The sequence below is a fragment of the Streptopelia decaocto genome (genome assembly GCF_964273445.1).
Source record: "Streptopelia decaocto genome assembly, chromosome: 5".
Taxonomy (NCBI): Eukaryota; Metazoa; Chordata; class Aves; order Columbiformes; family Columbidae; genus Streptopelia; species Streptopelia decaocto.
Window position 1 is genome coordinate 3,997,842 of NC_138659.1, and position 25,230 is coordinate 4,023,071.

Sequence of the window (25,230 nt, forward strand, 5' to 3'; positions counted from 1 at the left end):
CCCCCAGTCTTGGCTGAGGAGGACCGGCCCCCTGTACCCCCTGTAAAGGGACTCAGCAGGGCAGGCTGGCACTTCTATGCAAGCTGTGTGCAGGCCACGCTGTGCCAATGGTGCCATGTCCACCCACCCAGGGTTTGGGGTTACCCTGCCTCGGGCTTGTTCCACGCCCAGAAATGGAAGCACTAACTCCCCTCCCTCTGTTTCTGGAGCTGCTGGTGAGACAAACTCAGTGCCCTGCCATCTCCCACATGGGGTCACTGGCTGCTCCCTGTCACCTCCTCCTGGGTCCCCCCCACCCAGACCACAAACTGGGGTTCCCCAACAGGGTGCCCTGGTGCCCCCATCCCGATAAGGGGACAGCCACAAAGCCAGCCGTGTCCTGGGGTGCCATGGGCAAGGCCTGAGGCAGGCACCCCCCACCTTTATTTATTGCAAAGGGAAACTATCTATAGAGATATATATATTTTTAAGCTTATTTTAAAAGATTTATTTCTCAGCCTGTGGCCTCGCCCAGCTACCCCGGGTGCAGGCAGTGAGGGGGTAGATCTGTTGCCGGTGCAGAGCTGCCTGCCCGAGGCAGCGGGAGCCTGGGGCCGGGTCACAGACCTGGTTCATGTCCCTGCTCCATGGGGCGTTGGGTGACCATGGGCAGCTCACCCCCTTGGTCATGCTACTCCGTGCCTCAGTTTCCCCACCGGCAAGCACAAGGGGGCTGGAGGTAGGGGATGCACCATGGAGCCAGGGAGCCTGTTGCTCCCACTGCACAGGCAGGGTTGGGGGGGGTCTTTAGGTTGGTCCTTGCTGTGCTGAGCTCTGGAGCTGTCCCATGGCCCCTCGTGCAACGTTTATGCTCTGCCCTGGTGACAGCACATGCTGGTGCATGGCCAGGACAGGGCACGCTGATGTGGGCACCTGTGGTGCCACCAGGCACATCTCGCTGGGGCAGCAAATTTCTCCCGGTGTCCCCATGCAACAGGGTGGTCCATGAGGCCAACCCCTGTCCCCATCCCCATCCCAGGCACCGTCTGCGCCGCTACCCAGCACTTTAACTCCAGCGGTGTTTGCTGTGCCTGTGGCCCCAGCTCCCACCCCCTGGGCCCCCAGACACTGCCGCTGATTTGGGGTGGCCTGGGGGCCCCGTCCCCGTGCCAGGCGTGGGCATGGTGGGCAGCCCCCTCCCAACACGCCATCTAAGTTATTTATATCAAAGAGAGCAAAGGTTTATTTTTGTAGTTTGTACAGGCGGTAGTGGGGACCGAAGGTTTATTTTTAAAGAGTAAATATATATATTATATATAAATTATCTGCTGTATCCGGCCCTTTTTCTTGGGGGGGCACAGCTGAGGTGTGGGGGATGCTTGAGACAGACCCAGCTGTGTACACACATGCAATGAGGTGTGTGGGAAGGGACAGGGTTGCATGCGGTGGAGTGGGGTGTAAGAGTGTGTGTGGCACAGGGCGGAGGGGTGGGGGGTCATTGGCGTTGGTGCAGTGCTGCTGGGTCGGTGCACAGATGCCGGGGTGTCCCCTCCCCGAAGTCTCAGGCTCCCCATCCCGCTCAGCCCCTTCCCCACCGCTGGTGCCGCTGCAGCACAGCCCCGCTGCCGGGCGGGGGCAGCACGGCCCTGGGGAAGGGCCCCAGCACAAGGGCCGGCTCGGGGGGGCAGCACTGGCGCTGGGAAAGGGGGAGCTCACCCTGTGTCCCCATCGCACAAGGGACCCCTGCAATCCTGCCACCCCTGGGGGTCACTGCTGAGATGTCCTCGCAGCCACACCATGGCCCAGCTCCAACCCTCCCCAGTCCCTGCACCCCTTTTTGGGGTGACCTGGGCATCCTGCCCTGGCCCCAAAGCCGTGTCATGGGGCAAAGGGATTTACTGATGCTCTCGGTCATGATGGCATCTCCAGCCCTGCAGCCTGCAGAGCACTCAGCCAGGCACGCTGCTGCTGCCGAAGCCCCCATGTCAGGCTGGGGGGACATCAGCTCCCGTCTCCTACTTGGTGCGTGGGTCCAGGTGACGGTGGTGGTCGCGGGGCTTTGTGCCACACCGGGGCCGGTAGAGGTGGGAGGGTACTCCACTGACCTTCTTCAGCGCATGGGACCGCCAGGCTGCTGCAATGCTCTCCACCTGTGGGGATGGGGACAGGCATGTTGCCATCAGCATGGCCACCGTGATCCCCCTTAGCCCTGCAGCATCCTCCAGCCCCGGAGGCCAGCCAGGGCACGCCGAGGGGCAACAGCAGCTCACCGGGATGAGCAGATCCCGCTGGTTGTGGCTCTCCAGCGCCGCCAGCTCGCTGGGTGCCAGCAAGGGCAGGCGCAGCTCCCGCACGGGCAGAGCGGCCACCTCAGGCACTGGGCGCTCCAAGACGGCCTATGGGATGTGACAGATGGGGCTGGTGATGCCCTGGGCACCAGGGGTGCTTGCGGGAGGGGGAACCCAGACGCCAATCACACAGTGTGCCCATCACACAGTCTTGCGCTCAGGGACAGGCTGCCTGAGTTCCCTGCCTGGGCTGGTGGGGTCTGAGCACCCCTGGGTGGCTTTGTCTGGGGGTGTCAGCCAGGACTGATCCCCCCCCCCACCCATCACTCACCGAGCTGACGTGCGCCCACTCCCGCACAGCCTGGACCAGGTCCAGCTCATCCACAGCCAGGCGGTCACTGCGCAGCACCTGTGCCAGCACCGTGTCGGAGAGCTCGTGGAAGCCCCGTGTCCGCACCACCTCCTGCCAACACACCGCAGCACCAGGGTGCTGGTACTGGGACCCCACACTGGCCCCCCACATCCATGGGCCATTAGACCCATCCTGGTGCCATCCCTGCCTGACCGTCCATCATTTCCCCACCTGGACCCGCACCTTTGGCACCCCAGTACCCCCCAGCCAGCCTTTACCTGGCATCCAGCATCTTCTCCCCAAACATTCGCTCCCTTTTCTCCCCTGTCTAAGACTCCAGCCACCTCATTCTTAGTGAACCCACTCCCCTGCCCCATGCTGTGTCCCCTAGTGTTCCCCGTGCCATGCTCCCCACAGCCATACCGCGGTGCAGCCTTCGATGAATGCCAGGCAGTGCTGCTGGAGGTCTGCCAGCCCGTAGGTCACTGCAGCCTGTGGGACAACACAGACACATGCAAGGGTCTTCGGGGCAGGAGGACCCCCCCTGCCCAGAGCCCTACAGAGGCACAGGACACAGCCCCGAGGGACTCTCAGAGACACAGGTGAGTTGACAATCCCAGAGCGGGAGTGCCACAGTACAAGTGCTGTGGGGAAGGGGCACGAAGGTCACCTCCTTTCCTGGCCTGCCCTATGGCAAAAGGTTTGGTGGCTCTACTGCCCACAATGGCAGCAGGCAGCCCCAAAATCAGCATCTGATTTTTCCACTGCTGCTTGAGGATGTCACGCAGCCCCGGGTGGGCGAGGAGCCCTGGCACTGCTCTCACAAGGCCACACTGTTGTCATCTCTTAAAAGAATGAATCCTGCCCGAGGTTGCTAACCTCAGAGAGCTTTTCACCTTTCCCACAAGAAAAATGCTTGGAAGGTGCAAGTCTACTTGCTGCAATCAGAACAGTGAAGCGAGCAAGACATTTCCAAGGAAATTTGGGATGCTGTATTTCCGCTAGTATGGGCAGCTGAAGTACCTGGGAAAGCTGATAAAGGCAGAACTGAAACAGAACTTCGAGCTGGTAAGGGAAAAAAAAATATCTAATGAAAACGGAAGTTAAATGGGGCTAAAAGACTTTCACAAACAAGTTTATCATCTATAGACTTTTGCAGGAATGCCCATCAGAACATAATACTTCTGCTTTGTCAGTAAAGAAGGGGCATTCAATGGAATACCGGTTGGTACGAGATTAATCAGTGTGATGAATGTGCACCTGGAAATGCCAAACGCACACATTCTTTAGCAAGAAATAATGTTTATTTTATTGTTTTAGACTTGCAAGATGCTTTTTTCTTTGTCCCATTGGATTCAGAGAGCCAGAAGCTTTTCACCTTTGAAGGGGAAAGACCTACCACTGGAAGAAAGACACAGCTTTGCTGGACCCCTTTGCCACAAGGATTTAAGAACCGTCCTGCTTTGGTAACATATTGGTGAAAGAATTAGAAGCTTGGCAGGAATCTGTGACCATGTTGTTGATTCAAGAGGCAAGGAAACTAACTTTGGGACAGCAGATCACTGTATTTGTATCACAGGTGAGAGCAGGTGCTATGATAGCAAATGTTGAAAGATATGCAAAGATGTGCTCATCAAATAGCGAAAAAAAGGTGTGATATGTTGTCAAATTAATTGTAAGATAGGATGAAAGCCTCCACCTGGGGAAGTAAAAAGAGGGAATTTTCCAGGAGAATATTGGCAAATTGATTTTTCTGAATTAACAAAGCATAGTAATTATGAATATATTTTGATATTAGTAGACACCTTTTCTGGGTGGCCTGAAGCTTCCCCATGCTGGACCAAGAAAGCTGGGAAGTAGCAAAGAAATCACTGAGCGAAATCCTACCAAAGTTTGGGGTTCCAGATGGGATCTTGTCAGATTGAGGCCCACATTTTATAGCAAAAGTACAGGCCATTTCTACTCTCCTGGGGGTAAGATGGGGTTTGTATACCCCTTGGAGACCTCAATTTAGTGGGAAGGTAGAAAGAATGAACCAATCTGTAATAAGCCAATTAGCTAAATGGTGTTAGGAAACTCCTGTAAAATGAATAGATGCACTGCCAATTGCTTTACTGAGAATTTGCAATCCCTCAAGAGTAAAAGTCCTTTTGAAATATTGTAAGGGACACCCTATTCAAGTGAACCCAACAGGAAAGCTGATCAAATGCGTATTTTGGGGGACCAAACATGCATGGAATAGCTGTTGTCTTTGATAAATACTTTCTCATCATTCCATAGGTATATCCAGGAGAAAGCACCCGTGGCACTGGGTGCGCCTGTACCTGCCTTCTGTGACCGCACCTCCCTTCTGACCTGCAGATCAAGTCTCTCTTTAGACCTGGAAAGACGAACCTTTGACCCTGTAAGGTATTGCTGGTAACTAACACAGCTGTGAAACGCGAGGGAGTCAATTCTGGGATCCACTGCACCAGATTAAATGAAAGTACAGAGGCTGGATAGAAATCAGAAGAGATCACTCCTTTAGCACAAAAGCAGAAGAAAACTTAACGAACCGCACTTGGACTGAATTAGAATTTAATACAGAATTTAATGGTATTCAAGATGTATTACTATTGATTGTAGCATGAGTATTAGCCTGTTTTCTTTGTAGATACCTGCTTAAACATGCATTACAGTTACTGAAGTATTTGCCTGTTATATGGTATAGTAAGTTCACAGACTGTTAAATCAGGAGAATCCAGGGACACAAAATGTACATTTTATGATGATCCAGAACACCATGCAGGTAGATGACAGGACCAATTGCTGCGTATGCAGACATTTCCTGGAACATTCAAATAAAGGGCTTCCTATATTAGGAATACTCCTTCCCAATAATATAATTTGGGACTACTTTGGGGAAAACACTTAATCTGAATGTTGATCAATCTCAAAGAATCAGGACTGAGTTAGAGGAGATTGGGAAACATACTATAGTCTTTATGTGAGGTACAGAAAAATAATACCTCTTAGAGATTTCAAGAAATTTGGACATTATTGATGTCATGGATTCTTGACTGATGTCCTGGATTCCTGATTGATGGACGTGGATTTAGAATTTGATTGTAATGATCGTATTAGCAGATATTGTATTTGTATGTTATGATGCAATGTGTGATAAGTGTTGTGTTGCAGTCTCTAAAAGCATTTAGAAAACAGATGTATAGATGTATACAAGTAAGTTTGAAAGGGGGGGAATTGTTGTAATCACTTGAAAGGATGAATTCTGTCTGCAATTGCAAACTTAAAGATATAGAAATCCTTTCAGTTGTAGTTTGGTCTGCTCATAGCACTAAGATAAGAGTGGCTTGCAAAACACATAATCATGATCTGCGGTCACTAGTGACCTGGCAGCTTAACTTATGAAGCCCAAACAATTAGTTATCTTGCTTTAACACATCTTAAGACTGACTGATAAAGTGTCCTTTAGCTGAATGTTACTCAGTATAGACTAAAAGGATGATGTAATGCAATATGCAAATGTGTAACCAATTGGCTCTTTAGGGTGTGAACACAGTGATAAGATTTTGTATATAACGCCTTTTACTTTTCTGCCTGGCACGCTGGCTTTATTCCAGCATCCAGACTTGCGCAACTCTGTAATAAAACGGTATCTCATCGCCATGTGCTAAATTTGGCTCATTTGTGTGCACACTGGGTAGAGAACCACATCTTGGGACAACAGTTATGGCACCCCAGATGGGACGCTGATAAGAGCCTGTTGGTCCAGCTCACTGACCCAGCCGGGAGTGGAACCAACTGGATCCCAGCGCATCCCGACCTGTTGATCGGGGATTCCAGCGGTTCCTCTCCCTGGCTGAGCGGTAAGCGGCTCAAAGGTGCAATGCTAAAATCGAGATATTGTCTTGAATAACTGTAATTGTGATCGGTTTGCATAGTTGAACTTGGTGTTGGGCGTTTTTGAACTTGGTATTTGGTTTGCCTATCTGAGATCAGTATTTGGTTTGCATCTCTGAATTTGGTTGCATGCACTTGGTATTTGGAATAAGTTTCCAGGTAAGTCGGCTCCATTGAGGACCATGTTTGGAGAGACCTGCTGCACGTAGGGGTGAAGGAGCTGACAAACTTGAGCTGAGTGTAGGCAGGCTCGGTATTTGTTTGCATATTTGTATTTGGTACCAAAAGAAATCCGTTTGGGGAATGGGAACCAGTTCTTCTACTGAAATACCATCTTGCTCCTCCTTAAGATGCATCCTTACACATTAGAGTAAATTCGGGGTGGAAATCGTCTGATGAAATAAAGTTTGAAATGATATTATACTCAATTGTGCTCTTTGTATAAATTGGATAATGAGGAAAAAAGGTCTGAATATGGGATTCTAAGTACTATGTTACAATTAATGTTGGAAGTTTCAAAAAGTGAGATGAATTACAGTACTATATGTTAATTTGTTCTTATTTTTATGCAATAATTTTGAGAATAAAAAAACACAACGAAACATAAGTTGTTAAACTCTGATTCGCATGGAATTTATGCTCTAGCAGGAGATATGAAAAAGCAAACTAAATGCTCTGGTGGTTGTGTAATTGGCAGAGGTTGTATTTAAAAGCTTATAGAATATGACCTGATTCAGATCCAGAAAATGAAAATAATAGATTGATGTTTATTATGTTGTTAATTGACATCCATAAGAAATTGCAAAAAGTAGATGGGGCTGAAGGAATGACTGTTGTTCAACTCATAGAGTCATTTTGGTTGGAAGAAACCCTCAGAATCATTGAGTCCCAGCATAACCTGACTCTAGTACTAAACCATGTCCCTAAGAACATTGTCTATATGTCTTCTAAACCCCTCGAGGGATGGTGACTCCGCCACTGCCCTGGGCAGCCTGTTCCAATGCCTGGCAACCCTTTCTGTGAATAATTTTTTCCTAATATCCAATCTGAACCTCCTCTGGTGCAGCTTGAGACCATTTCCTCTTGTCTACTTCAGACCAACACCCTCCAATTAATTGCAATTAACTGGAATTGCACATAAATTGTACAACAGAAGGAATGAAATGGGAAAAAAAAAAAAAAAAAAAAAAAAAAGAAAGAAAAAGAAAGAAAAGAAGAAAGAAAAGGCCAAAAAAGAAACCTGTGCTGTGCAGCTCCAACTTAGACTCGAGGCCTGCGTTGTGCTGCACGAATCCCTTGGCTGCAGGATAAACTCGGCTCCCACTCCGTACTAGTGATTACACCACCTGTGTGGTCTTGCCTGTATCTAAACCGCAGTGAGAAGCTCTCGTGTGAAGATCTTTTAAGAATAGAGTTGTTTTCTTACAAAAGAGAAAAAAATTGGAAAGCCCGCTGCTAAAGGGGCAAAGAAAGGGGGACCTTCCCCCCCCAGCAGATGTTCTGCTGCTAAAGAGCTGAAATGCTGAATGAAGAACACTGGGGGTGAATTTAGAGGCTTCCCCACCAGATCCCTGCTTCAAATAAAGCTGGGAAATGAAACTATAGATTTTTTTAAGAGGCACAGGAGCAACTTATTCTGTAGCAACTAATTGTAAAGGACCTCAGTTTTAGTTCGGTCTGCTTATAAAATGAAGAGTGGCTTGCAAAACACCTAATCATGAACTGTGGTCACTACTGACCTAGCAGCTTAACTTCTGAAGCCCAAACAATTAGTTGAGTCTTGCTTTAACACATATCTCAGGACTGTTGGATAAAGTGTCCTTGAGCTGAATGTTACTCAGTATAGACTAAAAGGATGATGTAATGCAATATGCAAATGTGTAACCAGTTGGCTCTTTAGGGTGTGAACATAGTGATAAGATTTTTTTATATAATGCCTTTTACTTTTCTTGCCGGCAAGCTGGCTTTATTTCAGCATCCAGACTTGCATAGCTCTGTAATAAAATGCTATCTGGTCTCTGTGTGCTAAATTTGACTTGTATGCATATTGGTTAAAGAGCCATGTTTTGGGACAACAACCCTGTGGGAACATGAGGACACCCATCCCATGTGCTCCTTGCCTGGACACAGAGCCAGCTTAGAGCCCCCCACTAGAGGAAGAATTTGGGGTGCTCTCGTCCTCCCCAGCCCTAGGCAGCAATGCTCACCCCAGGGTTGGCACTGCCCATCTGGGCACCAGGAGGACATGTCCCTGTCCTCACACATTGGCAGCCCCCGGGTGCAGGGTGTTCGGGACCAGCGCAGGCAGGGCGAGCATCACCTCCCCCTGCACCACAGCAGGGGACCAGCTTTGACGCAAGTGGGGAGGGAAGGAGAGATGTTTTCTTCAGGCTTGTTTTGTTCTGGGGTTTTGGGGTTTTCTGTTTGTTTCCTCCAGGCCAGTTTTAGCTCTGTTTACACCGCAGTGGTCTGGCACCGTGTTCAGTGAGAGCTTCTCTGCTCCAGTGATGGCATCTCACCCTGAGAGCATCACTGCAGACAGTGGGAGATGGAACAACTCCCCCTTCTCTGGGGAGCATCCTTGGTCCCACCAGGCAGTGTGTCAGGACCCTTGAGACACCACCAACCCCCCAGGTGTTTTTAGGTGCCCCAACTCTCAGCAGTGGTTTTGGGACTGGCCTCAAAACCATGAGAGCTCCTAGAAACACAGTGCCTCCCAGTTTCAAACGAATGATGGCAAGGCGCTGGCACTGGGAAGCTCTGGCCAGCCCTGTTCGGGGCAACACAGCACCAGGACATTTCCTTGCCAGGCTGTGGTGACCCTGGTGGCCCTTGCAGAGATGTGGCCAGGAGCCGGCAGGGGTGGGTGGAAAATCCTGTCCCATCATCCAGCCAAGAGCAGGAGGGTCGAGCTAGCTCCTGTCCCAAAATCAGATGGGTTGTTTTAACCCTCTGTGGCCGCACTGGGATCACACTCACCTGCAGGGCCTCGCAGACCTGCTCCACGCTCAGCGTGTCCCTGATGAACTTGACACAGAGCTGGAAGGCAAATGGGGAGAGTGAGCAGAGCAGGGACCCAGTCCTGTCATCCCCCTTCATGATGACTCTCAGCATCCCCTGAACCCCCAGGACATGGGGTGGAGGCACCTCCAGTCCCCCAGAAATTTGTAAGACAGTTACAGGCTGTGGGTTGAGAGTTTGCAGCATAGCACGTGGGCAGGAAGCCTGGGCACTGATTCAGCCACGAAGCAAGCATGATGTGACCAAACCCCAGCTGACCTCACAGCCCCAGGAGGGCTCACATAATTCTGGCCACAGTCACCAGCCATGTCCTATAATGGGGTCAGCCCCGGTGCCAGCTGCAGTGCACTTGGGACCCCAGTTTTGCCCAGCCCTGCCTTCCATTTGCTCTCTGCCTGTGACTGCTGGGGGACCAACACATCCAGCTGCAGCCCAAACGTGGGAGATGCAGGTGGGATGCAGCCCAATAGGCACATCTGTTGCGGAGCAGGAACTCTATTCTGCCCATCTCAGCTGCCTACCATGCAAAAGGTCACAGCCCCTGGGGAAGCCCAAGGGGATGTGACATGCAGGGAGAAGCTGTCAGCTGGAGCAGAAGGGCCCTGAGTCACTGGTGGGAGGGACAGGAGGCCACCCTGCAGCTGCCACAGAGCCACGGGATTCCCCCGCTGTTCTTGGACAGCCCCTTTCCCCCGCCACCCCTCCTCTATGGTTCTCCCCACTGCAGGTCCTCCCCCGAGGATGCATTTGCTGGATGGTGGGGTGGGACTTCTGTGGCCAGAGCACTGGGTTTCCTTTATGCAACACTCCTTATGTTCTTTCCATGCCCAGACAGCTGTTTGACAGCCCCGTGACACATCTGGGGTTCAGCTGAACTTGTCCGAAAGGGGTGATAGGGCAGGTCCTATCCTGCCACCCTGGTGCATAAGAGCTCGTGGTTCCTCAGCTCCTCAGTGAGGTCCTTCCCCGGCACAGCGAGGAGGGAGGGGAAATCCAAGCATGAGATGACGGGTCACGCGATCAGCCGAGCTGTGATTCAGGAATCACTCTGATGACGTGGCCCAGTCACCCTGCCGAACGCTGAGCTGCTCCAGCTCCCTGCCCCCTTCTCCTCCAGTCCTCACGCCTCCTTTTTGCTCCCTGCTGCCTTCCCAAAACCCATCCCTTTGGCAGCACACAGCTGGGATGCTGAGTGCTCCCCAGGACTGGGGCTTTCCCTAAGGCATCATCCTGCCTGGTGACCAGAGGACACGGGTGATGGCATCGGGGCTTTCCTGCTGCCCTTTGCCTACCAGGAGACATGAGACCCCATGTCCTTCCCTGGGATTCCCCAGCCCCTATGGGGCTCTCAGATGGTGCTGCACCCCCTCAAGGGGGATCCCACTGGAGAGACCCTCTGGGATCAAGAAGCAGGGGCTGAGCCTGTGATGGACCTGGGTGATGCACCACGCTGCTGTCCTCAGAGCCACCTCCAACCACCAGTCATGCAGGGACCATCTTGGGGTGCTCCTCAGCATAGGGCCACTTGGTGAGCACCCCCAGTCTAAACGGGGCCATACCTTGCACAGGTCCTGCAGGCCATACTCCACTGATGAGGTCAGCACCTCCAGCACCTGCAGGCAAGCGAGACTTTGTGAGCATCATGGACAAGCATGGCAGCCTGGGGGCCAACGGCAAGTGTCGTCCTGCCTCTGTGGGAGCTCCCAAGTGGGGCATTGCGGGGGGAAGGAAGGGGCTGCCGCATGAGGGTGTATGAAGGTGTCCTGCTCTGCTGTCCCCCTTCCCAGCATCCATGGTGTGCACAGCCAGCTGTCCCAAGGCTGGGGCAAATGTGTGGGACAAGGCGCTCTAGACTGTACTGGGCTGAGACCCCACACACTCATTGCACCGTTAGCCAGCCAGAAAGCATCTTGCAGAGAATCCCCTCCACCTTTGGCACCCCAGGAGCTGCAAAACACCCCCTACACCCGCATCCCTGCCTTGTCCCTCCCACACCCACAATCCTGTCCCCACTCACGATCTGGCTGTTGAGGTTGATACTGTTGGTGTAGAGGAACTCGATGACAGCCAGGAAGACCTCAGGCTGCACGTTGCCCAGAATGAAGGGGCCTTGGGACGGGATGTTACTGGTAGAGTCCTTGCTGCCTGTCAGCCCCTGGCTGAGCATCCCCCGAAAAGCCGGGCAGCGGCACGCCAGCACACAGCGGTGCGCAAACACCTTCTGCTGCTCCCGGCCCACCACGAACGTCACGTCACTGCGGGGGAGAGGGGACAGTGAGGGATGGTGTGCCCTGGGGCTGGGACAGGGCACACAGGCAGGGACTATTTAGGTGTCCATCACAGTGAAGCAGTACCAGCAGTGGGTCCTCTGAAAGACACAGACAGCCATTGGTGCAGGCACAGAGCAGGGCAGGGAAAGGCCTTGGACAGCTGGAGAAAGTGGCTTTCTCTTTTGGTACAGAAAAGTCAGGGGAAGCATGGCTGCCACCAGGTTCACCCTCCTTGACTCATGGGCACTGACTCATAGGCTTAAGGATGTGATGCGTCTGGCATCACTGCCTGCAAGGCTGGCACTGATCCTCCCTGCACCTATGGAACAGGTCAGCCTGCAACGCACACTGGGGCACTGGTCTCCCACAGCCACCCCATCACAGTTCCTCAGCCCCATGGCCCTGAGAAAGGGAGGCAGGAGCAAGGGAAAGGGAGCAGGCAAAGGGCAGGGAGTCTCCAGCTCACGTGTGCTGTGCAGCCATGGCCCCTCCAGCCCCTCGTCCGCTCCTCCTCTCTTCCCCCATCCCAGCAGGGCAGGGAGCAGAAGACATGCCACCCAAATCCTAGCTGCCACAAAGCTGTGCACAAACCCACCACCCAGCCCTCAGAGTGTCCAACGGACGATGTGCCCACCAGAGGGAAAAGCACCAAAGCCATCCCACACGTGTATCAGGATACACACAGCTAGGGTGTGCTGGGCAGTGTGAGCAGAGTCCAACAGATCCTCCGCGACTGGTACTACAAGGAAGAATAAAATGAACTGCTCCATAGCTATGGTCCACAGGCCAAGTGGGGCAAGCAGGGTGCAGGCTGCAGTTATGGGATGCAAGGGCTGGCATGCAGTCTGCAAGGACGCAGAATGGATGTGGGATGAAGGCTGTAGGATATGGGATGCAGAACGAAGGATGCAAGATGTGGAGGCAGATTGCAGGATGTAGAATGAAGACTTGCCAGAGGAAGAATGCAAGATGAAGTTGATGGATGCAGAGTGCACATTTCAGGTTGCAGGATGAAGGTTGCTCAATGTGGGCTGAGGGATGCAGGACAAAGGGTGTGGGACACATGCTATGAGCAGCAGGATGTGGTCTGGTGATGGCCAGGCTCTGGCAGATGCTTCCTCAGTGCCTGGAGCTGTGACTGGGCAGTTTTCACTGGGATTTCTCTTCTGAGTGGCCAAAATTTCTGCACAGTTGGGGATTTCCTCAGAGAGCATTGACATTTGTGTCAGGCCTCAGCATTAAGCGTGAGAAGAGGACCACACAGCCACCCAGCTGCCAGGTAGAAGGTGCTGTGCAGGCAGAGGGTAGCTGAGGTAACAGCTCCACATGTCTCCATGAGGAGGTGTCAGGGATACTATGCACAGCAAGCGGGGCCAGCTGGGCTGCCACCTTCCCTCCAGGGTGCAGGGATGCTGGAGATGTTGAAAGCAAGCATGGGTGAAGCTGGGGTGGAAAGGAGATGAGCACAGTTGGCTGCCCCTGGGGAGCACAGCAGCTGCAGCACCGACTCCTTGCAAGGGCAGGAGCCCCAGCACAGGATTTAGCTCGGGACACCACCCTGCTCCAGTGGCACGACACCTGGGACAAAAAGGGTCAACGTGCACAAAGGGACCTTCTCTCCTCCAGAGAGGTGGTGGCCATCCCAGGGGGATGCACCCGTGTGGCCCTGGGCTCTCTCTGCAGTGCAGAGGTGGGGGGCGTGTTGCAGAAGCCACGCGGGGTGCCCTGGGGTGTGTGCTCACCCTGCCCATCCTGGCAGCTGCCCAAGGCTCCCCGCATTGCCCGCTGTCCCTAAACCCCCCTGGCAGTGCTCGGGGCCATGGGAACGCAGCAGGGAGAGGGTGCTGGGGTCTTTGGCACGGTGGGGGTGCATGGCGGCCCTCTCCCGGCCCCTCACCTGAACTGGGGGTTGTTGACCAGGGTGCGGAGCGCAGCGGTGAAGGCGGCCGCTTCGCCCTGCAGCTGCGCCGAGCGGGGTTCGGCCATGGGCTGCCTCGGGGAGGGCGGCGGAGGAAGGCGGCGCAGGCAGGCGGGAGGCTGGCCGGCGTGGGGAGGCCGCGGGGAGGAGGCCGCCGCGCCGTACGACATGGCTCATTGCTAGGGAAACCTGGCAGGCAGCGCCAGGGGCTGCTGGGGAGGCAGCCGGAGGTAGAGCGGGGACGGCAATCTGGGAATCCCACCCTTGCTGCTGAGACGGTTCATTCTGGGCATTTGCCGGATCGGAATCGAACAGGGAGGCAGGCCTGCATCTCAGTTCAATTGGTATCACCCTGCCACAGCTCACAGCACACCCCCGGCACGGGGACCTGTCCCCCCCACCCCATGGCATTGCTACAGAGGCAGATAGGGCTAAAGGGGTGCAGACAGCTAGGATTTTAGAAAAGGCAGCACATGCACAGGTTAAATGCACAAAGATCACCCCCACCTCCACGCGTACAGCCCCCATAGCCATTGGGCATGGTTTGGTCCCCAGCCCCAGCAGTGGAGCAAACTCGAGCCCATCAGGGTGATCTGTCCCCTGAAATGGCAAAAGCCAACTCTCCTGCCAGTGCTCCAGGCCAGAGCCCTGCAGCTCTCATGTCTACTTAGGGCTCAAGCAATTGCAGGCAGAAAAAAACCATAACCAGCCTCTCCCAAGCCCGAATCAAATGCTGTGCCAGGAGATGCCCGGTCCCCTTTCTCCCAAGCTTGGCTGGCCCCAAGAAGGGAGGGTGCCTGTGGAAGGAACTGCCTTTGCTTGTGTCATCGTTTAACCCACACAAAACCAGCATAGCTTGTTAAAAATGGTGGGAGGGAGAGGGAGGAGCAGGACGTGCAGCCTCCAGCGGCTCCCAAGGGAGCAGGGTCCAGCTGCCGGCAGGCTTGGCAGCGCCAGTCAGCAGCAGGCTATAAATACCTCTGACGGGAGATAGAAACAAAAGCCGTCTCCACTTTCCTCAAATAGCTCAGCAGCCAGCCCAGACAAAGGCACATTGACAGGGTGGCCAAGGCGTACCAGCTGGGCTGGGCGCCACCAGCAGAGAGAAACCCCTTTCGGGGCTGGGATCCCCCAGCAAAGCTGCCCTTGGGTCAGGGCACTGCGGCAGGAGGGTCCCCAGCCCATAGCAGGGCTGTGCTCAATGGGTACCAGGCCTCTCACACTCTCCCTTTGCCCTGAGAGAGGTGGTGTAGGGCAATAAGCACCCAAAGGATGCAAACCTTTGGGTAAAAATCAAGCCCTTTGGGGTCCCAGCCCTACTGCAGCCCAGAGCTGGGGGGTAAAGGGGGGACCCCAAAGGCTTTTCTCTACCCCTTGCTCTTCCTTTGCACATTTGACACTCACAAGTGTTTTTTCGGGGGCTGACAAGAGGGAGTGGCTGAACTTGGAGGGCACATGCACAGTCCCATATCCCCATGCTGGCTGTAGTCCCAGTCGCAGCTGGAAATATGAACAGAGCAGGGGTGAATGGAGAACAGGGCTGTTCAGGGACCAGGAAACAAGGAGTTACAGGAGCTGCGCCCCAGAGCAGCTCTGAAGAGCTTCAGTGTCACATAGCAACATTCCAGGAGCACAACAGGCTTTGCCCTGCTCACTGAGACCTGCAGGACCAAGGCTGGTCCTGGGCAGCTGGGACATATTGGCCAGAGACAAGCCTCCTGGGTTACCCCAGCCAGGCAAGAGTGGGGCTAGGGGTAAGTGTGGGACCAGATGCACGCAGGATGGTTGGGGAGGCTGAAGGGGAAAGAGGTGCTCGCCTGGGGGGAAAGGCTGGATGAACCACACATGGCTGCACTGGTTCAGCCTCAGTTGGCCAAGGCTGCTGGGGAGTGGCAAAGGCAGCTGCTACAGTCCCTGCAGCACCTCTGCATCCAGCCCTGCAGGGATGCACATGCCAGGAGGTGTGGGATTTGCAGAGGACAGAAAGGCCTCCCTGACACTCAGAGCCATATCTCCCTTCTAGGCCACCCATATGGCTGAGCAGCTGCCCCCAGAGACAGCCCAGGTGATGGCTGCAGATTGTACTGAAGCCCCTCCACTCCGGGCCACTCGCCGTGGGTCCCAGCCCCCAGTCCCAGCCCGGGGCACTGAAGAAGGGAAACCACCCTTTCTGTCCTCCCGCCGCAGCTCCATCCTCAGCACCCTCCCGGCACCCCTGGCCAGCCGCCGCAGCTCACTGGGGGCAGCCCCGGGGGGCAGGCGCCCCTCCATTGGGCCCTGGATGCTCCACAGCCGCGTGAGCTTCTCTGGGCTCCCCCTTTTCCAGCCCATCCTCAAGACCCGCCTTGAAAACACTTACAGGATGCGGCCAGATGAAGGCTGCAAGTTTGATGCCGGGCGGGTGCAGCAGGTGCTGGATACGGTGCTGGCCAGCACCCTGGGGACCACAGTCTACAGCCCCCAGGGCAGTGCCCTGCTAGTCCAGAGCCTGGCCGAGCTGCTGCGGGGCCAGGTGAAGGAGGTGGTGCCACCCCACTACAAGCTGGTCTGCCAGGTACTGCTGGGCCAGAGGGGCCAGCAGAGCCTGCTGGTGGCCAGCCGGGCACTGTGGGACCCCGAGAGTGACAACTTTGCCTCCACCACCTTCTCCAATGCTTCCCTCTTTGCTGTGGCCACAGTGCATGGGGTCTACTTCGAGTAGCACCTGCACCTCCTTCCAGCCAGCCTTGTAGGGCTGCAGGGGGAGAGCAGCTGAAATAAAGAAGTTTGCTCCAGCTGTGGCTCATACCTGGAGTTTTCAGCCATGGTACGTGCAAGGAGCAAGACACAGATGCACCTTGGTGCCCTGATGCTCACTACAGCCCCAGCCTGGGTTCACACCCGCACTGGAGCTTCCACCACCATGGTTTCCAAAAAGACCTGGTCTGCAGCAGACAACCCCAAAAGGCTGCTTTACCCTGGAGCAGGCAGCTGCCCAAGGCCAAGCTACAGGGAAGCAGCCCAGCCTGCTTCCCACAGCACAAGCTGCTCCCAGGCAGATTGATTACAGCAGCATCAAGGAAGATGACAGATCACCTTCAAAGCAAGCTCCGGGAGCAGATCAAGTCCCTCCTCTTTCCTGGCTTCATTCCCAGGTCCTATCCCATCACACCAGGTGTCATAGTGCAAGGACCCAGGCAAACCACCCAGCTCATGGGCCACAGCCCCTGCCTTCTCCCACTCAGCAGAAGCAGGAGAGCAGCTGGGTTTGGTCCAAGTGCAGAGACACTTGAGCCTGAGAGTTCGGCAGCAGTAATGAGAAGCTGAGACAGCTCCAGGGCTCCACAGGCATCAGTAAGAACTAATTCTGCCCTTCCTGCCAGCCCCAGAAAGGGCAGTGGAGGAAGCACATGGGCTCTTCAGCCCCATCCTGCCTCCCTGACCTTGTCCCCCAGCAACAGCCAGTGCTAAGAGGGCTCTTGCCTGAGAGGCACAAGCAACCCCAGAGCAAGGATGAAGATGACGCTGACCAATGCCCCAGCTCCAAGCAAGGTGGACAAAGTTTGCCCTTACACAAAACATTTTTTATTGAGGTGAGTCAGGGACAGGGGAGCTGCACATGAACAGACCAACAGGAAAATAAATAATTTCATATAAATAAGATACATAAATAGTCCCACATGGCAGAGATTGCCTAGAAACAGGAAACCTCCCCAGGTCCCAGCGAGACAAGGGCTTCTCCAGGCAAGCCCTCAGGTCCCATTCCCACCCACCTCCCCATTATCAAACCTCAAGTTGTACCAGACAATTCACAATTTTGTAGCAGAAAGGTCACAGCTGGGCCCAGCACAGCCCCCTCCTTAGTGTAGCCATGGTAGAAGGGCACACACCAGCCTCCACAGCCCCTGGCAGGGCAGGCAGCACCCTTCACCCCTGTCAACCCCTGGCAAGGGGCTTTTTCTACCCCACAGCAGCCAAACCTTGAGGTCAAGGCTGTGCTGGTCCTCACCAAGCCACAAAAAGGGTCTGTGCCACCGGTGCATCACCCTCATCAGGACAATCTGAGCCCTTGCTGCAGGCAGCTGCCAGCCAGGAGCACCACGCCACAAATGAGGCACAGCCAGCCCCAAACCTGGCTGCAGGGCACTCACCCACCACCCCCCTGTGACCCCCCCAGTCCACCCCACCAAGACCAGCACCACCAGAGCAGGAGCTGCTGGTGGGAAGACAGCAATTGCCCAGAGCCAGGGAGCAATAAGGACATCCAGACCTGCTGCTGTAACCACATCCACATGTTTTAGTCCAGAGTTCAGCTGAGCACCAGGATAAAGGGTGCCCAGGTGGGCAGCCAGCACCACAACATACCTCCCATCCTGTGGGAGGGCAGGGGAGACCTCTGCATCCAGAGAAGACCCCCTGAGGTCCCATACTAGGCCTCAGCCTGTTCCTGGAGGAGCTTGAGGATGTATCTGAGGCGGTGGTGGAGCTCAGGAGAGCAGCCTAGCTCCTGGATGCTGCACAGCTTGTAGGTGTAGGAGTTGCGTTCCCGGTTGATGTAGGTGACAAGGCAGGAGTGGTCAGGCTTGCTAATGATCACCTTTGTATGGTCATTGTAGAAGTTCACCTAGGAGACAGATTGGGCTTGGTTTAACCCACACTTCCCACAGCATGCTGGGAGCTGGGAGGGAACCGCGCTTCCTGCCTCAACCCGTTCCTCCTCCCCGACCTGCCCGGGAGCATCCCTGCTCCATCCCCCTTGGCAGGAATGTGCCAGCACCAGTCTCAGCACCAGGGCACATGGAAGTGTCTGACTGAAGCATCATGGCCCCCATGGGCTAGACAAGCTGTGACCAGCAGTCCCAGGCACCGGGGCAGCATCCTACCCCCCCAACTGTTTTTACAGCTGGACCTCACATTTGGATTGTGGCAAGCAAGGTCTAACAAAGGAGTCCTCAGTTGGCCTCCTCCCCATAGGGGTCCGGGCATCTCCATTGTGCCCCACACATACCTGGAGGGTGCCACTGCTGAACAGCATGAGCAAGGCTTGGTCAGTCTTAAACCACTGCAGGAGGAGTAGGGCTGGCTGTCCAAGGTCATCTATACTGGGCAAGTCACCTCCCTTGGAGAGAAAGGTCTGTGTAAGCCACTGGGGAGCACTGCCACCAGCATGCACACAGCCAAATCTGGACACATCCCCACCAGGGTCCCCACTCCCAGGACACAACTCTATGGGTGTCCACCTGGCCACAGCCTGTGAGCAGGGAGTCACACAATCCCAAGCAGTGTAGTCAAACTGTGACCCAACATCCAGCCTACCCATGATCCCAGCCCACCCCAGGGCCACAGCACCCACCTTCATGAGATGCTGCTCCATGTAGGATGCAAAGTAGCGCAAGACACTCATCTGTCCCTGCAACTGCTCGGGGATGGCGGCCACAGAGAACACAAGGTGCTTGCTGTTTGTTTGGTTGTAATGCACAGTCCTGGGAGGAAAGAGACAATGAGCTTTGGGGCCATCCAGCACCAAATCTACTCCTGGTACAGCCTCCCCCCTACCCCTTCCCACCCAAGGAGCTTCCCCAGAGACACCAGCCCCCTCCCCACTGCTTACCTGTGGTTGGGGGAGAGTATCATGTGTGTGCCGTTGTTGAAGAGGACCCCAATGCTGCGGTTGGAGAGCTGGTAGCCAAAGCCATATTTGTTGGAGTAATCCACCCACTTGCTCACCCAAACAAAGTGTTCGTGACGGGCCAGGGAAGCTGGGTTTTTCTCCGCTGATGGAGAGGAGAGAGGGTGAGCAGAGCAGGCAGCCACCCTGCCCACATCACTGCCCCAAGTGGGAGCAGACCCCCTGCCCCACAACAGGCTCTGGCACCATTTAAGGTACCCTAAATAGCAACTGTGCCTTCATCCCATTAGGAAGGGGGTGCGGTGCACAGCATCATGTCCCATCCCAGAGCAGTCTGACCAGTTTACCTGGGGGCATGGAGGAGAGGCAGGTCCGCAGGAGCCGGACAGCCGACTCGATGATGGCAGAGGTGGTGATGCAGTCTTCAAAGGCTGTGGAGAGAAGATGAGAAGATGACAGGCTGAGTCAGGCGGACCCGCTATCAGCCAGGGCAAGACAGGAAGCTTGGGGCAGGCTGGGGTGGTCTGGCCAGGTATTGCTCACCCTCACAGCTGCTGGCCATCGTCCCCCGGATGGAGGGGGACACAGACTTGTGAGATGTCTCCTCCATCACTGTCTCCACAGGGCTGGAGCTGGCACTGCGGCACGATACACGAGTGGCCTGCAGAGAGACCTGGCTTTAGCATCATCCCATCTGCTCCCCCAGAGCAAGGTGCACATGGGCTCAAGGATGTTCTCACCTCATTCCCTTCCACAGTTTTATAACTCATCTGCCTGCAGATCGAGGTCTTCATCAGCCCAGTGACCAGCTTGGAGATGTCATCCTTGTCCTCCAAAGAGCCTTTCTTGGCTGAGAAGAGAGCAAGCGATGAACACACCACTGACCACAGGGGATGGAGACATATGGAGACATCTGGGCCACCCCTCCCAGTAGCTCAGCTCTCCCTCATCTGCTCCCATGCCCCCAGTGAGCAAAGCAGACAGGCCCTGCCCGCGTGAGGATGGTGTCAGGCAGCTGCCTCCCACTTTCACTTCCCAGTTCTCATGTGACATGGGGCTTCCAGGAGGAACTGCCCCATGGGTTGCAGCACAGCATCCGCTCTCCAGGCACACACCCATGCCAGGCCATCAGCACCAGGAGGACAAATGCAAGCCCAGCTTGTGCTGGCCTTGGGTAGGGGGCTCACGGAAACCCATTAGGAGGCATCTCCAGGAGGTGAGACCCATTTCTCCCTGGAGGAAGGATCACTTAGAGGCTTCTGGGTAAGTGCATGAACTCACCCTTAGGTTTCTTCTTCCTGAAGAGTGTCTTGGTGACTTTAGCAAACAGACTCTTTGCTGGGTTGGGGGGACTCAGCTCTGGAGCCATCACACAGCTGCTGGGAGGGAGCTTCTCAGGCATGTAGCCCTGCAGAGAGGTCAAGGCAGAGGTTTGGTATCCATAGTCCACGTGCTCCAGGCAGAGCAGCTGCCCTGGGACAATCACAGTCAGGGCCCTCCTGACAGCCGGCTTGTGTTTCCATCAAGCCTTGGTCCCACAACTGGCATCAATATGAGAAACAGCAGGATATTAGCTCCTCCCTTTGACAGACAGGACCGTGCACAACCCAAAAAGCCTCATCCCACCCAGAGAAAAGTCAAGGCCAGACTCCTGCCCACTCACCTTGAAGAACTCATGGTCCAAGATCTCCTCGAGGGTGAGACGATCCTGGGGGTTGCGTCTGAGGATGCCAGCAATGAGGTGCTTGGCAGGCAAGGAGAGGAAGGCAGGGAGGGTGTACTCCACCTGCTTGATACACCTGTAGGTCTCCTTGAGGTCAGAGGTCTCGAAGGGAGGGTTCCCACACAGCAGGGTGTACCTGGGAGAGGACACACATGCCACTGTCACATGCCCACCAGGTTTGTGACTCAGTAGCACTTAAAGCAAGGAAGTTATTGGTATTTGGCCGGCCACACCTGGCTGGGAGCACCGCTTCCAGCCCGGGCAGCCGCGCTCACATCCGGCCAAGCTTCCTCCTAGCAACTGTTTAGAGCAACAGGCCAGGAACCCTGGGGAAGGGCTGGCAGGAGAAGGTCACCCTGTTGCCACCGCTCCCACCCCCCGCACGGCTGCTGGGGCACACAGCAGCACAGGAAACTTGCTGGCAGCAGCCCTGAGAGAGGCTGGACGCGCCGAAGCAGCACAGCGATTGGTCCCCATGCAAAGAGAGCAGCAGCTGCCATCAGCCACCGAGATTTTCCGTTGTTTATCAGGTTCGCAGGGCAGTCGAGCCTGCTTTGAACCAGAGCTGAGCGCGGCATGAGAGTGCCTGCCCTTCACAGTTTCCATTCATGCAGCCCCCGAACAGCATCCCAGGATGGCTGCAGCACCCAGCCCATGGCAGGGCTGGGCAGGATCCAGCCGCACGCTCCCCTCCCCCAGCCTTTTGTAAACCACTGCAAAGCCACCAGGCAAAGCACAAGAGGACTTCCTCATCAGGGCTGCTCCCCCCACCCCACACAGGCAGGGCTGCCCAGACCCCTCCCCACCCAGCAGCACAGACTTACATGACACAGCCCAGAGACCACACATCTGATTCCGGCCCATGGCCCTGCCTCAGCAACACTTCTGGAGCCAAGTAGTTGGGGGTCCCACATATTGTTCTGTGGGCAGAGTGCCAGGTCAGTGCATGCTCTGCATCCCCTTGCAGACAACCTTCCCCTGTTCAAGCTTGCAGCCCATCCTCCCTCTCCCCGTTTTGCTCTTTGTAGCCCAAAGCCCCCTCAATCTACAAGAAGCCCCGTAGAGACTCACCACCCCCACCTCCTCCCAGAGATCAGGAGCAGCTGCTGCTCCTGTGGAGCTGTTGGGAAGAGCTTGTCCTGGAGCTGAGGGGGAACAGAGCCTTTGTGTCCCAGTCCGTGCAGCCGGCAAGGGCAGCCGGGCAGGCACAATAGCAATAGTCAGCACATTGTTCCCCCTGACGGCTGCGAATTCACTCCTGAAGCAGCCACAAAGCCCCCAGCCCACTCTCCTTGTTTGCAGCTGGGGCAAGAATCACTTCCCCCACCCCAGGAAGGTGCCCTAAGGCTTCCCCAGGACATGAGAGACCACTCATCCCTCTCATCCACCCAGGAAGCCACAGAAGGAAGAGGAAGAATGAAACCTCAGAGGCCTCTGAAATAGGGAAACCTCAGACTTACTTTTTCTTCTGGTCAGAGATATCCTGGCAAGCAGCTAGCCCAAAGTCCCCCACTTTCAGCTCCATGTTTTCATTGATGAAGAAGTTGCCTGCAAGTCACGGGAGATGTGTCACCACAAGTCCCTCTGGGGCAGATCGCTCCCCACGCAGCACCCTGCCACAACCACAGCACTCACCGAGCTTGAGGTCTCTGTGCAGGATGCCCTTGAGGTGAAGGTATTTCAATCCTGAGATGATCTGTTTGAGGTAATAGCGTACTTCTGGTTCCAGCAGAGTATGGCGGGCCTTCCAGATGTGGGCCAGGGACTGCAGAGGGAGAGAAGACAGCTTGGTGATGGCAGGCAGAGAGAACAGGCAACCCTGCTGAGCAGGCAGGGGGCAGCCAGGGTCAAAGCCAGTTCTTCCAGAAGTTACACATCCACAAATAATCCTTCTTCCACAGCCATGACCTCAGCAGACTCCCCATACAAGGCCAACACTGCTCCAAAGCCAGTGGAACCACTGGATTTATGGTGGCCCCACCAGGAGCTAATCTGAGCAGGCAGCCCAAGTAGGACAGGCAATCAGCAGTGTCCACAGTGTCATGCAAAACCACAGGGGTTATGGCTGAGCTCAGAGGGTGTGACACAGCAGGTAGCAGGGCAGCCCAGGAGAGTACACTAACAAAGAACCTCAGATAAGGCCAGCTCCAACCAGCCACAGCTCTGTTTGGGGCATCCTTTGACAGGGAGGCCACACCAGCACTCACCTTCCTACTACAGTGCTCCAGGAAGATGTAGATGCTCTCCATGTCCTCAAAGTAGTGGGAGAACTTGACAATGTGCTTGTGGTGCAAGTCCCGGTGCAGCTCGATCTCGTTGGTGATCTGAAAGGGAACAGTCGTCCCAGGTGAGCACAGGGCCCCTGCTGCACTCCTCCAGCCCAGCACCCCGTCAGCCCCAACAGCACCCACCTTCTCCCGCTGGTGGGGTTTAGCCACCCGGCTGTGAGGAATGACCTTCACAGCATAGGTTTTGTTGCTGGAGAGGTCTGTCATTTCATAGCATCGTGCAAACCCACCCTGTAAGGAAAGAGGTGGTTATGGATGAGTGAGACACAGCTCTTTGCCCCTGCCTGCTGATGAGCCTCCTCCTCCATCCCTTGCAGCACAGCTTGGTGAGCGTCACACGCTCCCTCCTGCTGCGTCGCCCACTAAGATCTGAACTATGATGCTCCGAACAAGTGATTTTCTTCCCCCAGTTCCTGTAAAACCTCCAGGGCATTTTTCCTCCCACCGTGGCCAAACTCTGCATCTTTCCACACAACAGTTCAGCCTGGAGAGTCTTGCACAGGGCAGGGAACCCAGCAACAGAAGGCCTCGGAAAGGCAGCCCCATGGAGACAGGTTTTTCCTGCCATGATGTCAGCTTCCAATCTGCACACTCAGCCGCCGAGCCCGCCCGGGCCGGGCTGGGAACCGGCACCCACCTCCTACACACGCCGCTGGCAGCGGGAGGAAAAGTTGCGTGCAGCGAACCGGCGCAGGCCGGCACCCCTGGGAACCGGGGCACCCGCCGGCCCACGCACACCCCGCGGGGCGCCCCGAAACCGATGCGACTCCGATAGCCGGCGAGGCATGCAGCCAGCCCGGGTGATTCACCGCTTCGAGCGCTGCTGCGGGCCCGCCAGGAGAGGCGGGGAAGGTGGGGGCGGCGTGCGGCAACCGAGGGGCCGCATCCAGCCCCAGGCATCCCGAGGGGAGGATACCGAGCAGACGCGCAGCCCCCCGCCCCTACCCGGGCCGTGGCCCCTGGCTCCCAGCCCCGCTCAACCCGGCACGTCCCGGCCGGCGCCCCCGCGCCCCCCCCGTACCTTTCCCAGCAGGCGCCCCTTGCAATAGGAGCGGCCGGAGATGGGGTCGGTGATGATGCGGGTGGTCTCGGCCGCGCGGGGCGCGGGCGGCGGGGCGGGCGCGGGCTGTGCGGGAAGGCAGGCGGCGGGGAACGGGGGGAAGAGGCCGGCGGGCTCCATGGCGGGCGCGGGAGAAGGAGGCGGCTCCGCGGGGCTGCTCCGCCACCGCCGGGCCCCGCGCACGGGGCCCCACCGCCCCGAGCTGCTGCTGCCGCCCCGGGAATCCCGCCGGCTTTATCAATGGGCGCGCTGACGTCATCCGCAGAGCCCCGCCCCCGGGCGGCCCCGCACTGCCCTTAAAGCGGCCGCCGCACGGTGGAGAGTGAGTGGGAGGCGCGGTCCTATGTATCTACCGGCACCCCCTCGGCCGGCGGTGGCCCGGGGTCCAGCCATGGCCCTGCTGCCTCCCCTGCACAGTCATCCCCCCGGACACATACAGTCCCCCCCCGGACACATACAGTCCCCCCCCGGACACATGGACCCCCAAGAGAACCATGACCCCCTAGATACAGGGATCCCCATGAGGTGGGCAACTCCCCTAGACACAGGGATCCCCTATAGATACACTGAGATCCCACAGACATGCAGAGACCCCTCCTCAGCTCCCTCCCGGGGCACGCAGAGCCCCCTCCCCATACACGTCTGTAAATACGCACCCACCACAGCCACTCACAGGACACCTCCCCTCAGAGGGGTGACCAGCTTGTGTCACACGACCCCCTGGGGACCAGGTACTGCTTACCTACATCCCACGGCAAGGCTGTGACCAGAATGGAATTTCAAAGCCAATGTGTTTGCTGGTCCCTCCATGCCAAACCTGGAT

General features: G+C 55.9%; 3 protein-coding genes across 7 annotated transcripts; 1 reads left to right on the forward strand and 2 right to left on the reverse strand.

Annotated features, from left to right (window-relative positions):
- Positions 1–65: 65 nt before the first annotated feature.
- On the reverse strand, positions 66–18,089 carry BTBD19 (BTB domain containing 19). Of its 3 annotated transcripts, none has more exons than XM_082052995.1 (8): positions 18,073–18,089; positions 11,558–11,908; positions 11,100–11,153; positions 9,499–9,558; positions 3,043–3,111; positions 2,599–2,730; positions 2,250–2,375; positions 66–2,129 (listed from the first exon to the last, which is right to left on the reverse strand). In XM_082052995.1, the coding sequence occupies exons 2-8, from the start codon at positions 11,705–11,707 to the stop codon at positions 1,995–1,997; spliced, it is 726 nt and encodes a 241-aa protein (XP_081909121.1). In that variant the 5' UTR covers positions 11,708–11,908; positions 18,073–18,089; the 3' UTR covers positions 66–1,994. The 3 variants fall into 3 exon arrangements, with proteins under 3 accessions (XP_081909121.1, XP_081909119.1, XP_081909120.1); XM_082052993.1 differs by lacking the exon at positions 18,073–18,089 and adding an exon at positions 13,708–13,878 and having other exon boundaries at positions 11,558–11,795; XM_082052994.1 differs by lacking the exons at positions 11,100–11,153; positions 18,073–18,089 and adding an exon at positions 13,708–13,883 and having other exon boundaries at positions 11,558–11,795.
- DYNLT4 (dynein light chain Tctex-type 4) lies at positions 15,761–16,429 on the forward strand (the record flags this gene model as incomplete). Its single annotated transcript, XM_082053590.1, has 1 exon — positions 15,761–16,429. One exon carries the CDS (start codon positions 15,761–15,763, stop codon positions 16,427–16,429), a length of 669 nt encoding a protein of 222 aa, XP_081909716.1.
- PLK3 (polo like kinase 3) lies at positions 17,278–24,603 on the reverse strand. 3 transcript variants are annotated; one of them, XM_082052990.1, is made up of 15 exons: positions 24,369–24,603; positions 23,471–23,578; positions 23,267–23,383; positions 22,695–22,824; positions 22,520–22,607; positions 21,884–21,979; positions 21,000–21,195; positions 20,618–20,744; positions 20,077–20,186; positions 19,880–19,997; positions 19,684–19,767; positions 19,319–19,481; positions 19,061–19,190; positions 18,716–18,826; positions 17,278–18,331 (listed from the first exon to the last, which is right to left on the reverse strand). In XM_082052990.1, the coding sequence occupies exons 1-15, from the start codon at positions 24,525–24,527 to the stop codon at positions 18,137–18,139; spliced, it is 1,932 nt and encodes a 643-aa protein (XP_081909116.1). In that variant the 5' UTR covers positions 24,528–24,603; the 3' UTR covers positions 17,278–18,136. The 3 variants fall into 3 exon arrangements, with proteins under 3 accessions (XP_081909116.1, XP_081909117.1, XP_081909118.1); XM_082052991.1 differs by lacking the exon at positions 21,884–21,979; XM_082052992.1 differs by lacking the exon at positions 18,716–18,826.
- Between the last annotated feature and the right edge of the window lie 627 nt (positions 24,604–25,230).

What these genes read in the sequence shown, in the direction of transcription:
- BTBD19 (XM_082052993.1), bottom strand. Translation starts at nt 13,796, where the DNA reads ATGGCCGAACCCCGCTCGGCGCAGCTGCAGGGCGAAGCGGCCGCCTTC. An exon ending in AGGTCTGCGAGGCCCTGCAG is followed by an intron (nt 3,112 to 9,498) that starts GTGAGTGTGATC and finishes GTTGTCCCACAG; the next exon opens with GCTGCAGTGACCTACGGGCT. An exon ending in TCATCGAAGGCTGCACCGCG is followed by an intron (nt 2,731 to 3,042) that starts GTATGGCTGTGG and finishes GTGTGTTGGCAG; the next exon opens with GAGGTGGTGCGGACACGGGG.
- PLK3 (XM_082052990.1), bottom strand. Translation starts at nt 24,527, where the DNA reads ATGGAGCCCGCCGGCCTCTTCCCCCCGTTCCCCGCCGCCTGCCTTCCC. An exon ending in TGGAGCACTGTAGTAGGAAG is followed by an intron (nt 22,825 to 23,266) that starts GTGAGTGCTGGT and finishes CTCCCTCTGCAG; the next exon opens with TCCCTGGCCCACATCTGGAA. An exon ending in TGGACCATGAGTTCTTCAAG is followed by an intron (nt 20,745 to 20,999) that starts GTGAGTGGGCAG and finishes ACCTCTCTGCAG; the next exon opens with GGCTACATGCCTGAGAAGCT.